This window comes from Chaetodon trifascialis, chromosome 2 (assembly GCF_039877785.1).
Source record: "Chaetodon trifascialis isolate fChaTrf1 chromosome 2, fChaTrf1.hap1, whole genome shotgun sequence".
NCBI classification, from domain to species: Eukaryota; Metazoa; Chordata; class Actinopteri; order Chaetodontiformes; family Chaetodontidae; genus Chaetodon; species Chaetodon trifascialis.
In genome coordinates, this window is record NC_092057.1 from 30,386,429 (window position 1) to 30,403,813 (window position 17,385).

General features: G+C 41.2%; 1 protein-coding gene across 2 annotated transcripts in view; it reads right to left on the reverse strand.

Moving 5' to 3' along the window:
* The window catches only part of wdr17 (WD repeat domain 17), a 54,173-nt gene that overhangs the window by 18,378 nt on the left and 18,410 nt on the right, over window positions 1–17,385 (reverse strand). For both annotated transcript variants that reach the window (XR_011603034.1, XM_070979165.1), the window contains exons 12-21: window positions 10,266–10,348; window positions 10,056–10,142; window positions 9,365–9,529; window positions 8,447–8,562; window positions 5,608–5,694; window positions 5,094–5,243; window positions 4,267–4,397; window positions 2,003–2,128; window positions 1,102–1,257; window positions 73–137 (exon numbers count right to left, since the gene is read on the reverse strand). Coding sequence is in view for 1 of the 2 variants with exons in the window: in XM_070979165.1 (XP_070835266.1) it covers window positions 73–137; window positions 1,102–1,257; window positions 2,003–2,128; window positions 4,267–4,397; window positions 5,094–5,243; window positions 5,608–5,694; window positions 8,447–8,562; window positions 9,365–9,529; window positions 10,056–10,142; window positions 10,266–10,348 (1,166 nt within the window). In the remaining variant the exon portion in view is untranslated. The remainder of the gene's footprint in view (window positions 1–72; window positions 138–1,101; window positions 1,258–2,002; window positions 2,129–4,266; window positions 4,398–5,093; window positions 5,244–5,607; window positions 5,695–8,446; window positions 8,563–9,364; window positions 9,530–10,055; window positions 10,143–10,265; window positions 10,349–17,385) is intronic.

Consider the following 17,385-nt stretch of genomic DNA (forward strand, 5'->3'; position numbering starts at 1 on the left):
CTGAAGAGTTGTACATATGTTTTGTTGATACTGTGTCAGGGAGGGTTGATTCAACTCTTACACATGGCTTACCTCTGCATGAGTTTCTTCCAGTACTTCATGGAGACTCCTGGTGCCACAGATAATGCTTTATCCCACTGAAATACAGACATAACAATACTCATTCTCCATTAGATTAAATTAGATTGTCGATATAATAACCATTGTGAACATTACAAGCCACAACAACATGGCTGGTATTACACCTTGTGACTGTGTGTGTGTATGTGTGTCACTGTGGCAAAACGTGGTCCTGGAGACAATGGGAACTACCACAGAAGTGATTTTGAGTACTGTGCTAGTTTATGTCAGATTTTGTCAATGCAATGGTGTCCCAACCATGGAAGATGCAGTCACAAAACTTTACAGGTGTGCAGTTAGGATCAGAATGAATGGTTGTGGTCCAACCCTTAAGTACTGAACACTGTAGCAATGGCTACTGAGTACTCCTGGGTCAGAATAGCAATAAGTTGACAGTTTTCGCTGCTGATGTGATCCTATCACAAGATTGTCTCTACTTTTCTCTCTTTTTATTTCTGTCTTTTTCTAATAATAGAAATAGATTTGCAGTGGCTATGACCAACTATACTTCAAGATGAAAATAGACTGTTTTGTTGGAACCCATTCGTTGACACCCAGATATCAGACTTTTTGGCCACTGCTGTAATCCCGCATTATGTAAGAATTCCTAAAATCTCTTATCAACTTTCTCTTTCAACTTTCACCTCCAGTTTTCACTTGCATGTTCCTGGGTTTCCACTATGACAGGCAAAGGATTTTGCAGGGTTCATTGGCTCTGTGATGGCAAAGGCAAAAATGGAGCCTCAGTAATCAGTGACATCAGTGTTTTGATGATTGCTGGGGAACTGTTCCTGGTCTAGAGCTTTCGTTTTCAGCATAATAAACTTCTATTTGCATTTCACACAGTATAAAATGGTACCAAAGGCACTAAGGTGGAACCAGTGTCTGAGTCCTGTGCTTTCTTGAGAGGAAAATGACTGCACAAATACTTACACCTGCCATGCATGCATGCACACTCACATATGCACACACACTTCATACCTGCCCCAGCTCCACCATTAATTCACAGTATCGTTGAATCTGTCCCAGTCTCAGATGGATGTCTGCTGCTTCTTTCAGCCTCTCCTCTTTACTTGGAGCTCCAATACCTCCTCCAAATTTAGACATCTTGACGATAGTGAGCTCCTGGGCTTCAGACTGACAGAAAATAGAACAAAAGAAAGAAACAAAAGTCAAGTGAAATAAAGGACACTTTGGAGACCCAAATGAACATGAAACATTTTAAATGAACTTCAGTTTAATAGAACCGAGGAAAATGAAAATATTAGGACAGGAATTAGTACTCATGCAGTCTGTAAATAAAATGGATAATTGTTTGTATCTGGGTTAGCTAGGAATTCCATCTGCAGTTGCTGGGATGGTAGTACAAAAAACAAGTAGGTTTAATAAGAATAATTTATTAATAAAGATAAACAGAGGTAGACATAAATAGAATCAGTGGATTTCCATTTAAATCATCTTTGTTCGAAACAGTGTGAACTAAATGTGTTTATTATCATAAACCTTCATGCTATTTCTGTATTTACTCTGCTTTTCCTTATTCCTGTCCAGATCACTCTTCAAGAGCGTTGCTGCGTGTGCCTTTTTCTTGTAGTGTCATGGTAGTTCTCATTTATGTGTGTTGCAGCAGCTGTTTGTACAAGCAGGCCAATAACATTATTTACTAGTGCTTATCTCCCTATTTAGGGAAATCACTATATTTATTTATTTGAAGCACACTACTCTGGGTCCATCCATTCAGTTATTTGATTGGTTGTTTTTTTACAAACCTTAGCTCATTTGGGGCAGGGTTTATAACAAACTGCTCCTTCACAGTGTGGTCTCTCTGGGTTTCTGCACACATGGGAACCTTTCTTTTTTACCAGAAACCAGAGCTCAGTACCGTTTTAAACTTGAGCAGGTGTTTCATGTGCATCACTCCTTTGCTGTAGCTAGCTGGCAGCAGTGAGTCATCCTGGCCATTGATGACCGACACCAAGTCCCACAGGTTACTGCTGCCACCTGGAGGCTTGCACAGGATACACACAAAGTATTCAGAAACACACGACATGCAGGATGCACACTCACACAACGAAAAGAAAACAAATACAAAATACTAATTAATTGATATAAAACTATGTTCAATGCAGTTGTTTATATGTTGCCATGTCTCCCATCATTTCAGCTATTTATTTATAGTGTTTTAAATTTGTATGTACCAAATTATATGCCTGCTGTTGAGTGTTTTTACAAGATCTGGAGCTAGAAGACTGATTATTTTTGATTAATGACACTAAATAAATTGGGAAAGGTGGTTGGAAATACACTTGTACAGTTTCTGCTAGTGTTCATATTAAAAGTGAAAAATATTAATTCTGTCTCTTGTTCATTTAGTAAATGAGAAGCTGTATTGAGGCATTTTCTCTTCTAATTTCTATGTTTGAATTGCAAACTTTACATAAATGGTGTGTTGTTGATTCACCTTCCAATTATATTCTTAAGTCAAACAGTTAAAATGAGCCTCATGTAGAATCAACAATGCTGCATTCATGGTTAAACCTTAGGCTCTGGAATAATGTCAGTTAACTTCTCGGAATTCAAGTACATAACGATAGTTTATTCTTAAATGTGGAAGCTCTTTGCTTGTGAACATTAAGAAAGTTGCTCATCACTAATAAATCAAAAACATGTAAGCGTTTACAGCCTTTTGTAAATAGAATAGAATAGACTTTGGGTGCTTATTCTGCTCCCTTATTTCCTCACTGTCCTGCTGCCTCTGATCCATTAATCAACCAATTGGCATAAAATGTATCGTGAGCCAGCAACAGTGAGAACCTTGAGGAAATGTCCACAAACAAGACATTGAGAAATATTTTAGTTTTACACCTGGATTTGTATACTGAACTGCAGTTGTAAATAATGTACTATGCATTAGGAAACATCAGCTGGGAACAGAATATGGTATCTTTTGTGGTGAACTTCTGAGTGAACTGTACACTAGTGCTGTCAAAAATATCGCCTTATTAACGCGTTAACGCAAATCAATTTTAACGCCATCATTGTTTTTATCGCGAGATTAACGCTCTTTGTGACCTAGTGCACTTGGAGTTTTTTATAAGCTGTGGCCAGTAATGTAGTAACGTTACAAAAACTACAGGATCCGATTGTAAACCAATAAAACAATAAGCACGCCCCACGCACGTGTTTGGTCTCGCCTGCTCGCTGGCTGTAATAGAGTGGCTACCGATTTGTGTGGGTGTCGAATTGGATGCGAACAAGATTCTGAATGGAAAGTTTATTTTCAAAAAGTTGACAGATGGGTCGACTGACAAAACCAAAGTTATCTGTGTGTATTGTCGGCGTGAACGGGATTATCACCGTAGCATATCCAGTCTGAAATACCACTTGATGGCCAAACACACGGCGAATGTGAATTCTCTGCTGTCTTCTTGTCAAAACCAGGCGACAATGAATGGCTTTCAACAGAGGCATATGGATGCTATTATATTCAAAGGAAACTTAAGAAAGGAAAGTTTAAGCCATGGTTTAACTGCACTATAGGCTGAGTCCTAGTTTACAATGATGTGCACTTTGCAACTTTATCTTGTATCACCTTGTTTTGATCCCTTAGAAAGGGTTGTTGAAGCTTTTTTTTGTAACCAAGTATTTTTTTTGTCATCTGTTTATTGACAGTGTTAAATTGTGTGAGATTTGATTCATTCAAATGTGAGAATGTTAGTGTGAAATATAACACTACACATTGTTGTTTTCAATTAAAAAACATTTGCACAAAGCAAGCCTATCCATTTTTCCATGTTGATAACAGTATTAAAATGATAATTCGAGGGACATTTAGAATAGATGAAAATGTATGATTAATTTGCGATTAATCGCAAGTTAACTATGACATTCATGAGACTAATCGCGATTAAATATTTTAATTGAATGACAGCACTACTGTACACACATTTAGTAGCAGATAAACGCCGCATATGTGCACACCTAGTCTGAGGCAAAAACATTTCCGAGCTGTGTGCTGCATACTGTGAGATGAACTGCTAAAAATGCAAACATGGGTGAAACTGTCAAATGAGTGAAGGTGTCACAGCGATTCACTATTATCATCACTTAACATCACCAATGAAAAATGAGCATTCCTGTAGTTACCGAAAAGCATTCAGAAAACCAGCGTAGCTTCTTGGCCCTGATGTCTAAGGTCAGTTTATCCAACTCCTGCTTGATGTCTCGAGACACTTTACCACAGAGCAGTGGTGGTGAGCCGGGAACCATAGCAGTGTCTACAGGAACAAACAACCAGTATGCTTAAATGCGGTCTCATAACAGAACACCATAAAATAAAACTGCTCAGGGGGTTGTACTACGAAGCAAGTTCATAGCAAGGCATACTTTGCATTAACTGGTCTGACAAAACCTGAACCCCAGTCAGAGATAGTGGGTGTCACAAAAGTGGTGATGAACTTTCTTTGTTAACCCAGGTTTTCTTCATCAGGCTCTGTACGCATTCCCATAATGGGGACATTTTGTTCATCATCTGAGTCAACCTCTGCATAAAATATTCAGATCATGGGCCACTTACATCAGTCAAAAGGAACAAGTCATTATAATGCAACTACAATACACTATTTGTACAAATAATGAAAGAGAGCAATGATGGGAACTGGAAAAAAAATTCTGCATCACCAAATGTAGGTTCCCCTGAGTGCAGAGTGCTGTAATTACATGACTTCATTTGGTGGCATTATTAACATATGGCTCTGCAAGTTCAATATATTCTGTCATCTGAGAATTTATATTGCTCACTGAGTGGCACTTCTTAAAGCCAATTTAAATATGAAAAGCTGAACATACCCTCCTTAGGTATGCAGCCTAGGTTAAAAGACAGCGACCTGTGTAACACTGAAACTCTGGCTAAACATACTTTATTAACCCATTAATCTCGCTTTGTAGCACACCCACCTGGACTCTGTTCTCACCTGTGTTTCCTATGATCTTTTCCCAAGGCTGGTCAGTGAAGATGTTGAGCAGCAGTGGAGAGATGAGGGGTGTGAGGGACCACAGTCTCACTGTGCTGTCTCTGCTACAGCTGGCCATGGTAAAGGGACGACTCTGATGACATGTTAAGCCTACAGACACATGCACAGTTTGGTAAATACTTCTGAAAACAGAAATAAGGGCGTAGTACAGCAGTGACTGAAGGCTCAGGTACAAACCTCTATGGCAGCAAGCATGAAATAACAAAATTCAGCAAAATAACTGACTTGAATATACCATTTCTAAACCAATAAAAACGTATCTTTACTTGTTACATGTTGTTTGAGTCTGTGCTTCATAATTATTTAATTTAAATTATTTCATTTTAATGTAACCAACAGTTTTTATTGCCTTTTCAATGAAGGACCTAATTCATCATCATACACCTCATACTGTACAGACACCTATCATGTATCTGCAGTGTTAATAGTGTAGTAGGGTATGGTTCTGTCTTACCATAGACATCGGCTCCATGGTCATAGACTGTATCTAGACATGTGCCATCTCTTGTGTCCCACACTCTGATTGTATAATCCCAAGAACCTACAAAAATATAGTCCCATCACTTTAAAAGACACTGTACATCATACACCTGAAAATATAACACCACTATTATTCACAACATAATATAACACTTTAAAATTACTCTAATTACTGTCAAAATACTTTTCCTGTCATACAGAACTGTGTGTGTGCATCAAAAATGAAAAAAATGTCCTGTATCTTCCCTAAAAGCCAATTTATATCTTATGTTGACGACGCAATCTGTAATATATCACTGTCTCTCAAAGTATATCACAATATATGTGTGTAGGTTGCAACAGTTTTATGCCAGCTGTCACATCTATCAGTTCAATGAGTTTAGAGATTTCAAGAGTTTTTAAACAGACCAACTTTAAAATCATGGAAGGAGCTTCACTCTCTGAAATGCTTCAAGACTACGTGCAGAGATTGTATTGTATTGGTAAATTACCTCTACAATAGCTAACATTAGCCATCTAAGCTAATTATTGTTATTATTGATGTGACAAGGAAGTGCCAGCTGGCTATACTATCACATGTACCAGCATTTTGCAAACTTGATGGGCTCTATTTTCGACTCCACTGCCAGTGCGGCGCAGGCTGCGCACCCCGCACAGTAGTATTTTCGTGCACATCGGCGCAGGCAGGCGCACGGCGCACTTGGTATTTTGGTAAGCCGAGGCATACAGAGGTGCGCCAGGATCTGCGTTGCAGCGCAATAGGGGGAGGTGTCGGCATAATCAGCCGACGGATTTGGATTTTCGGTACATTTCGGTCTGCGCCGGTGGTGCAAAAGTGCGCTGAAAGTCTGCCACCCCACACCAGGTCAACTCTGTGAGCCAGCAGCTCACCTCCGGGCAAGTGGATTTTCATAAACCGCCGGAATCGTGCTCTCACGTCACCAATACCTCACAGGCAGGTTTCCACAGTGTCTGGCATTTCACTGCGATCAATTATTAGCAACAGCCACGATTCAATGCAACTATCTGAGTCAGCACATACAGTCAGACCTAAATTTATATATTTTGATCAGTATCTCATCTGACCACATCGAAAGCACGTTCGGCATGCGTAATGGTCACTCACCCTGACTGAATGTACACAGGTGAAACAGGGATTTCTGGTGATCTGTGACTCAAATTGCCTGGTGACAAACGTGTATGCCACTTTCCCCAGGTCTGCCCATGACTCGTTCATCCTGGCGAATTCTAGCATCCTTACAGTCTTTCAGGGGGACACCCCTCTGGATGGGTGGCTGCTAGGTGACAACGGCTATCCGCTGAAAATGTGATTGATGACGCCATATATCACACCTTCAACAAGACGGCAGCGTGGTTTTAACGGTGTTTTCAGCAGTGCTTGGTCAGTCAAACGCACACTGCGATCAATAATTAGCAACAGCCACGATACAATGCAACTATCTGAGTCAGCACATACAGTCAGACCTAAATGTATATCATATATCATATTTTTTGTTTGTGGACTTCCGCCGCCGCCGCCCGGACTCTCCCTCATCACCAGTGAACATCCAGGGAAGGGACATTGAGATGGTGACATCTTATAAGTACCTGGGTGTTCATCTGAACAACAAACTAGACTGGACTCATAACACCACTGCACTTTACAAAAAAGGACAGAGCAGACTCTATCTGCTCAGGAGGCTGAGGTCTTTTGGGGTGCGGGGGGCACTCCTGAAGACCTTCTATGACTCTGTTGTGGCCTCTGCCTTGTTCTATGGTGTAGTCTGCTGGGGGAGCAGTATCACAGCAGCTGACAGGAAGAGGCTGGACAAACTCATCAGAAAGGCCAGCTCTGTCCTGGGATGCCCTCTGCAACAGGTGGAGGAGGTGGGGGAGAGGAGGATGACAGCCAAGCTGTCCTCCATGACAGACAATGACTCCCACCCCCTCCAACACACACTCACTGCACTGAAGAGCTCCATCAGTGACAGGATGCTACATCCAAAGTGTGTGAAGGAGCGGTATCGCAGGTCATTCCTTCATGCAGCCGTCAGACTGTACAACAGAAACTGCTCCAAGTAATCAGTACAATAATATGTTTACAATCTGTGCAATAACCTGTGCAATAATGCAATAATGTGCAATAATCAGTGCATAACAATCTGTAAATTCTATTTACAATTTCTTAGGATGGCGTTATTCTTTTATCCCACTCTTGTATATATACTTTTGAATTTGCATTGCACTTGTTCTAATACTTTATACACTTTATTGATGCTGCTGTATATTGGAATTTCCCCTCGTGGGACTAATAAAGGAATATTGAATTGAATTGAATTTAGACATGAGTGACGCAGTCTCCTCCTGGGAGAAGTTTGGGCGTCGGACACTTTCCTGCGCGGGCTCAGTCATCCTTGAAACTTGCCATGCGCCTCGCCAGCGGCGTTTTTAAAGGTGAGGCGAGGAGCTGGTGCGATTGGTGAAGATTTGACTCGGCTGTGTCAAACCCACTCCACGCCTTCTCCCCTCCCTCTTTCCGAGTTGCGCCGCTGGGTGGGACTGAGATGAGAAGGGGGAGGAGATGCCACGCCGGCAGCGTAGGCGTGGGGCAAAGTCAGGTCCACTTTGCCGATGGGGCGTGGCGGCACAGACTTTGGTATTTTCGTGCACTGTGCCGCCGGAAGGTAAACACATAAATGAAACTCTTTTCATGTCTTAAGTAAGTAGCAGACTATGATAACATATTGATCACAAAACAGTTGGTATAAAAAAAAGATGAATAGAAAATCAAACAATACTTTTAGTGACTTTACCTGAAATGAGTAGGTAAGGAATCTCTGTGTTCCACAGCAAGCCTCTGACTGGAGCTTTATGACCACTCAGCACATTAATACACACATCCTGTGTGTAGTCCCATATACGAACAGTACTACAAAGACAGATACACAGGATTTCTTTTTGAATTAATTTTAAATTATCATTTAATGGCCTTATGCTTGTTTTCTTCACTATATAAAAGGCTCATATATTAACATTCAGTATGTGACTGCAGAGGTATAGATGATAAATCATGCTTTTGTGTGTTGATCAACAGATCATACTGAAACAAATACAGGCCTGCAAAACATTACTGTTGTTAAAAAAACCTTTAACATCAAGTTCGTCACTGTAAAAGACCTGTCAATAAATTTGAGTGACAGCAGGTTCTAATTGGGTGATTTGAATTTTTGATCAAGGATTGGTAATTCAATTATTCACAACACATCATATCAAAGATCTATGGACAGATAAAATATTGATTTATAACAATATCAAAAAAGGACAAATAATTGTCAGGCAAATGTTTTGAACTGGTAAAAATGTTCCGATGTCAACTTCACAAAACCTCTCTACAAAAATCGTGCCTTTATTTGTTGTATCTTGGACATCCTGGAACTTATGGTTTACATTCCAGTCAATGTTTTAAGAAAACACATTAATTACATATGGTTTATATTTACCAATCAATACCAATGAGGTATTAAAACACAATGTCCACATTTTGTAATTCACACATTTACTCTTCATTCTTTATGCTCAATATTCTTATTTGATTCCTTGTTATTGCTTTTGTACCTTATCATCCGCTGCTGCAGTGAAACAAATTCTCCAGTAAATGGCCATCTCATCCATGAAAAACATTTTGTCTGTATTAGTCTGTATTACCCTGAGCTGTCTGAGTCTGCACTCACCCATCATCTGATCCAGAACACAGTATCCCCTCTCTGAGTGGAGACCAGCGAACATGGAATACTTTAGCTAAGTGCCCAGTGAAGACCTTCAGAGGTTGATCAGAGCTGGTAGCCAGGTAGTACACTCGGACATTTTTATCCTCACAGCCTGTGGCTATCATATCCCTACAAAGTGAGAGAAAGAGGCAGGATGATATGTATAAAATTGTGGCCACAAATAGATGATAGAGCACCTGTACTGCTGACAGCATTAACAGTCTTGAACATCACTATAGACAGGCTTGGAACTGGTCTGATTTTGCACTGACAGTAATTTTGTCTGTCTGACTTTATATTTGGATACTGGTCTTGCTCTGTTGTAGGTTATCTATCTCAGCCCATCTACACTTAAGTCCATTTTTTCTCACAAAGACACATTTATTGTATTAAAAAAAAGGTGCTGAACATATGCATACCTATTTTACCAGGTTTTTTTCCCTTCACTTCAATTAGGCCTCTTCTTCCTCTTCTTCTATAGGATCCTGCTTTGTTTATGTAGTAATATCTTGTGAATGTATTTTAATGTGTTGTCTTTTTAAAAGAATTTTGCTTTTTCACAACAGTAATATGTAGCCAGTTTCAGCATGAGGCAACTGTCTAATGCATACTGATTACCTCACTGGGAAAGATGCCTGATGAATAGAGGTCTTACTTGTTGTTCTGGCTCCAGTCACATCCAAATACAGCAGCAGGATGTTTATACTTATGGAGGATTTTGCCATCGATGGTCCGGATGATACTGTTGTCCAAACAATATAAAACATGCAAGACTCTCTCTGAAGGACACATCATGCTTCATTATCTTCATTATAGAATAAACTCTTTGTAGAATAGAGGTCTACCAGGGAAGATGAGGACTTACCAGAATCCATCTCCACTACAGGTAGCAATCCTCTTGGAATCCTTATGGCTCCATGATATACAGAATATACCATTCTTGCCATGCTGGAGGAAGACAGAGAGGTGTCAATACAGGCAGCAGATGTGTTTATACCATCCATCATTTTTAATAAGGAGTCAGATGTTTCACCATGGGGTAGTTAGCAAGGACAGAATAATGCGTTGGCCATTCCCTTGGTAGAATCCAGACAAGAAATTGTTCCTCCACTCTCTCAATGCCCACCCAGGGCAGGGCGACTACATCTGAACAGCTTTTGTCTTGCAAACTCATCCACTTTTGGATAATCTCCTCTCCTACTTTCCTCCAAACCTACTACTTGTTTACTCAATCCTATGTCTTCTAAGTTTATTATGGACCTTTCTGAGATTCTCAGCCCACTATTGCCTCAAATAATAAACAACTGTATTAGGAGAGGTATTTTACCTTTATCTTTTAAAACAGTACTTATCAGACCAGTATTAAAGACCCTGATTTGATCAATAATTAATATTACATCACCTAGAAAGTTATATTGGTCTCACTGATACTGTAACCTGTGCTGTTGACCCTTGGCATATTATCAATAGTTACAAATTGGTCCCCATTTCCTTGCACATGATACTCAGCTTTACATCCTACTAAGCCTGACACCTGTCATCAGCTGGTGAAATTTAGTATAACTTATTTTGTGTTTACTTGCTGCCCTTGGACCACATTTTCAAAAACCACAGAAATATATTTCCTGTAGCAGTCAGTGATTCCTCACATCTGGTAAAATTTGAAATGTGCTTGTCAGAATTCAAATTTTCCTGTATTTGAACGCATACAAAACCAGTCTAGTCCTTCATCCAGTTTGTTATGAAGGCTGACGTGCTGAGCTAAGCGTATCGTCTCAATTCCCGTTCCCGGTTGCTGCGTTAGTAGCAGCGTGTGTTTGTCACTCTTGCTCCTCTGAGTGTAATTTGCTCTGTGTTTTGTTACAGCGGCCTATTATCCGCTCTCTAAAGTAACATTAGTTCTGCTCAAGAACCCATAAGTCTGTTTTAGTGACCGTTAATTGTATTTGTCTACGTGCTTGTCTGCTCTGCTAGCTACACCAGCATAGCCTAGCAGCTAGCACTGGCTTCTCTCTGTCCCTCTCCAGCTCTCTCCTGCTTGGTGTGGCACATGTTTAGCTACTCCTCTGCCTCCTTTAGTAATACTGGTACATGTAATAAATGTAGTTTATTTGGTGACTTGGAGGCAAGGCTTAGTGAATTGGAAGCTCGGCTCCGCACCATGGAAACTAAACCATTAGCTGTAGTCAGGCCCCCGTAGCCGGTGTGGACCGACCAAGTGCAGCTCCGGCTAGCCATCCCTCGACAGCTCCCGAGCAGCCGGGAAACCAGGGAGGCTGGGTGACTGTTCAAGGGAAGCATAGTCCCAAGCTGAAGTCCACGGGTCACCACCAACCACTTCAGGTTTCTAACAGGTTCTCCCCACTCAGCAACACACCCGCTTAGAAACCAACTCTGATTATTGGCAGCTCTATTTTGAGAAACATGAAGTTAGCGACACCAGAGAGCACAGTCAAATGCTTACCGGGGGCCAGAGCGGGCGACGTCGAATTAAATTTGAAACTGCTGGCTAAAGATAAGCGTAAATACAGTAAGATTGTTATTCACGTCGGCAGTAATGACACCCGGTTACACCAATTGGAAGTCACTAAAATAGATGTGGAATCGGTGTGTACATATGCAAAAACGATGTTGGACTCCATAGTTTTCTCTGGACCCCTGCCAAATCTGACCAGTGATGATATGTTTAGCCACATGTCATCATTCAATCGCTGGCTGTCAAGGTGGTGTGCAAATAGTGTGGGCTTCACTGATAATTGGCAGACTTTCTGGGGAAGACCTGGTCTGATTAGGAGAGACAGCATCCATCCCACTTTGGATTTGAATTTTATTTATGAACCTAACCACTGACAACTCAGAGTTGAGACCAGGAGGCAGAGCTGCAGTCCTACACGCTTCTCTGCGCTTCCATTAGAGCAGTTACCAGCAGCGGCTGGCCCATAGGGGGTGCTGGGGGGGGGGGGGGGTCATTGTCAGTTTTACTTAGTAGTGTCTGTGTGTGTGTGCCTACATGCAATTTAAATAACTTAAACAACATTTCCACCAACTGACACTCCTTAAACAGTGAATTTCCACTGACAATGTATCATTCTCTCACGGGGCGCTCAGCAAAGCACCCCTGACTTGCAGCTAAATAGCCTAATTGGCCTATCAACGTTGCCAAATTTAACGTCCGTGGGGCACTGGAAATGTAGCCCCAACTGCTACGTAAAATGCGTGAAGGTTTACGATTGCTAGAGCTACGTGAGGAGCCAGCGATAAGTTTTTTTCGTTGTGCGACTCCCAGACTCTGTCCTACGGGGGAAAAAAATACGGCGACAAGGAAGAGAGATGATGGCGATGGCAGTAACAACTGGAGTTCAAGAGCAGCTTCCACCAAATTCGGTGAAATCATTATTAATGGACCCTTTTGCGAGACGGACGACAGAGGAAAAACTTCTTGTTAAGGTGCTGGGACAAGCCTGAAATTGACATTTCCCAGCAAACCAAGGAGAAAGATAAACTGTACAAACTGAGTTTTTGTCGGAGTCGGTTCAACTGTAAGACGGCAGAGGCAGATTGTGGTGCAGCCTATGCACTTTTCTGTTTCCCTGTATCCTCTTCAGAGGTGACAAATGTGATTCAACTTGGACAAAGACTGGACTAACTGACTTAAAACACCTCCCCGAACGGATCAAGAAGCATGAGAGATCACATGGAAAACTGCGTAAAGCTAGCTGTGTTCGGAAAGATTAGCATAGCAACACAGCTAGATGATGGGCACCGCATTGCTGTAAGAAGGCACAATGAAGAGGTAGATAAAAACCGTAATATTTTATCTATTTGATAGCACAAAGTCTATTATAGCTGTAAATTGTTACTTTTTCTGTGAAACTGTAAACTGTGAAATTAAATTATTATTGTGGAACTGTAGTCATTTTCTGACTGTTCATTTGAATGCTTATGCTAGATTAGTCAGGGAAATCTGTTGGCACACCAGCCCCACCAAGAATTTTTTTCACCAGCCGCCACTGGCAGTTACCCACCCAACGCTCCATAGAGACTGTGTCTACCCCCTGACCACATAAACTAAGTAAACCAAACGTACGGAGAAGAGGAGTTAAACATAAAAATCTAATTAAAATTAAACCAACCATTGCAATAGTACAACAAGATAGGAGAATTAAATGTGGACTCCTTAACATCAGATCTCTGTCCTCTAAAGCTGTTTTAGTAAATGAGTTAATATCAGACCATAATATTGATTTATTTTGTCTGACTGAAACCTGGCTGTGTCCTGAAGAGTATGTGAGCCTAAATGAAGCTACTCCTCCGAGCCATATTAATACTCACATTCTTCGAGGCAGCGGCAGAGGAGGTGGAGCCATTTTTGACTCAAGCCTATTAATCAACCCTAAACCTAAACTCGACTATAACTCATTTGAAAGCTTTGTTCTCACTTTTTCTCATGAAAAATGGAAAACAGTGTAGCCAGTTTTATAGTATACCGCTCTCCTGGTCCTTACTCCGAATTTCTAGCTGAGTTCTCAGAGTTTCTATCAGGTTTAGTCCTTAAAGCAGATAAAGTAATTATTGTGGGTGACTTTAATGTACATGTTGACGTTTTAACCACACCCTCGACCTTGTTCTGACATATGGCATTGAAATTGAAGACTTAATAGTCTCCTCACGGAATCCTCTTTTATCGGACCATCATTTAATAACTTTTGAATTCATATTACCAGACTACCAGCCAGTAGGCAAAAATTCTTATATTAGACTCCTATCTGATAGTGCTGTAGCTAAATTTAAGGACATGATCCCATCAGCATTTAATTCAATGCCATGTCTAAATACAACAGAGGATTCCTATGCTAACCTTAGTCCCTCCCAAATTGACTACCTGGTTGATAGTGCTACAGGTTCATTACGTATGACCCTTGAGTCTGTTGCTCCCCTAAAAAAGAAGATATTAAACAGAGGAGGTTAGCTCCATGGTATACCCCTGAAACCCGCAAATTAAAGCAAACTTAAAAAAAAATAGAAAGGAAGAAAATAGAAAGGAACTGGCGTTCTACCAATTTGGAAGAATTTCGGTTCGCCCGTCTTAAAATACACAGGAAAGCCCTACGCAGTGCCAGGGCAGCCTATTACTCTGCACTAATAGAGGAAAATAAGAAAAATCCCAGGTTTCTCTTCAGCACTGTAGCCAGGCTGACAGAGAGCCATAATTCTGTTGAACCATGTATTCCTTTAGCTCTGAACAGTAATGACTTCATGAGCTTCTTTAATGATAAAATTCTAACTATTAGAGACAGAATTCATCGGCTCCTGCCGTCAACAGGTACTGTTTTGTCTTCAAACACAGAAACCATAGAAACTGTTACTCAGCCTGTCACAGTTTTAGACCTGTGTACACCCATCGACCTTCACCAACTAATTTCAATAATTTCATCATCAAAATCATCAACCTGTATTTTAGACCTCATCTCAACTACGCTGTATAAAGAAGTATTACCTTTAATTGACTCTTCAGTATTGGACATGATCAATCTGTCTTTATCAACAGGCTACGTACCACAGTCCTTTAAAGTAGCTGTGATAAAACCTCTACTTAAAAAGCCTACTCTTGATCCAGGGGTTTAAGCCAACTATAGACCAATATCCAACCTTCCCTTTCTCTCAAAAACTCTTGAGAAAGCAGTTGCTAATCAGCTGTGCGACTTTCTACACAAAAATAGTTTATTTGAGGATTTCCAGTCAGGATTTAGAGTGCATCATAGCACAGAGACAGCACTGGTTAAAGTTACAAATGACCTTGTAATTGCATCTGATAAAGGATTTGTCTCTGTACTAGTCTCATTGATTCTTTGTGCTACATTTGACACCATTGACCATGGTATCCTATAGCAGAGACTGGAACACTTCATTGGCATTAAGGGAACTGTGCTAAGATGGTTTAAATCCTACTTGTCAGATCGCTCTCAGTTTGTACATGTTAATGACGACTCCTCTGTGCTCGCTAAAGTCAGCTATGGAGTTCCGCAGGGTTCTGTGCTTGGACCAGTTCTATTCACCTTATACATGCTTCCTTTAGGTAAGATTATCAGGAAGAACTCAATACATTTTCACTGCTATGCAGATGATACCCAGCTATATTTATCAATGAAGCCAGAAGAAGCGAGTCAGTTAACTAAACTGCGAGCATGTCTTCAGGACATAAAGACCTGGATGACCTGCAATTTTCTGATGTTAAACTCGGACAAAACTGAAGTTACAGTAGTAGACCCTAAACATCTTAGAAAGTCACTTTCTGATGACACAGCAGTTATGGGTGGCATTGCGCTGGCCTCCAGCACCACTGTAAAGAATCTGGGAGTCATCTTTGACCAAGACATGTCCTTTCACTCCCATGTAAAACAAATTTCAAGGACTGCCTTTTTTCACCTACGTAATATCGCAAAAATCAGGCATATTTTGTCTCAAAATGATGCAGAAAAACTAGTCCATGCATTCGTAACTTCCAGGCTGGATTATTGCAATTCCTTACTATCAGACTGCCCAAATTCGTTGCTGAATATTCTCCAGTTGCTCCAGAACGCTGCAGCATGTGTTCTTACAAAAATGAGGAAGAGAGATCATATTTCTCCAATATTAGCCACTCTGCACTGGCTCCCTGTAAAATTTAGAATAGAATTTAAAATTCTCCTCCTTAATTACAAGCCAGGCACCTTCTTATCATAGAAGATCATAGTACCTTATTACCCCATTCAAACACTGCGTTCCCAGAATGCAGGTCTACTTATGGTTCCTAAAGTCTCCAAAAGCAGAACAGGAGCCAGAGCATTTAGCTATCAAGCTCCTCTCCTCTGGAACCATCTTCCAGTCTTTGTCCAGTAGGTAGACACTGTCTCTACATTTAAGAGTAGGCTTAAAACTTTCCTTTTTGATAAAGCTTATAGTTAGGGCTGGCTCAGGCTTGTCCTGGACCAGCCCCTAGTTATGCAGCTATAGGATTAGACTGTCATGGGACCTCCAAAAATGCACCAAGCTCCTCTGTCCTTCTCTCCCTCTCCATCTGCACCCTTTCATGTCCTACCACAGGGCGTTACTAACTTAGCTCCTTCCCCGGAGTCTCTGTGCTTTGTTGTCTCGCAGGTTCCCATGGACAGTGGCTGAATCTGGATTGTGGATTACAGCTACGTCTCCTGCCATGGCCCTGCCTGACATCCACTGCAACTGCTACTATGGTTATTATATCCACTGTTGTTGTGGCCGTGGTTTAGTGATCTGCTCTGACTGCTCTGTGTATTTTTTCAGGGTTGGAGCAAGGCAGAGGCGGGGCTGATCGTGCTGGGGTTTGAGCGTCTACCTGACACACCTGTCACTAATTGTCGTTAATCAGGACTCCCCTTCTTAAGCATGCTGCTCCCACACTCTGGTGCCAGATGATACCCGTGCTTATGCTCGTGTCCATGTCTCAGTGCCAATCGCCTGACCTCTGCCTCGTGTTATCCAGCCTTGTCGCATTTGTGCACACTGCGTGATTTTTGTGAATTTCTGTTCCTGCCTGAGTGCTTTCCCTTTGCGGAGATTTCTGTTTCAGTGTCTGTCGAGTTGTTCTCCAGTGCTTGTGTTTTCTTTTGTGTACTGTGTGCTTTTTTCCCCAGCGGAGTTTTTGCCGTCCTCCCTGAGTTCTTACCTGAGGCTGTCGAGTTTTCTCCAGCACCTGAGTTTCTTCTGACCAGTGAGTTTTTTCCCCAAGTGGTGATTTTGAGTTCTTTGCGGTGGCTGTTGAGTTTTCCCTCCAGCGTTGTTTTTGGACTGTTTGCCCGTGTGCATTTCTTAACGGAGTTTTGTGTTTTTTATTAGAAGCTGTCGAGTGTCCTCCAGCAGACACTGTCATCTCCGTTCCCGTATATCGGCGCCCTCAGTTGTTTTTCTTCTTTTGTTGTACTTTAAGAAATAAACTGTGATTCTGCCGCTCTGCATCTGAGTCCTGTTTT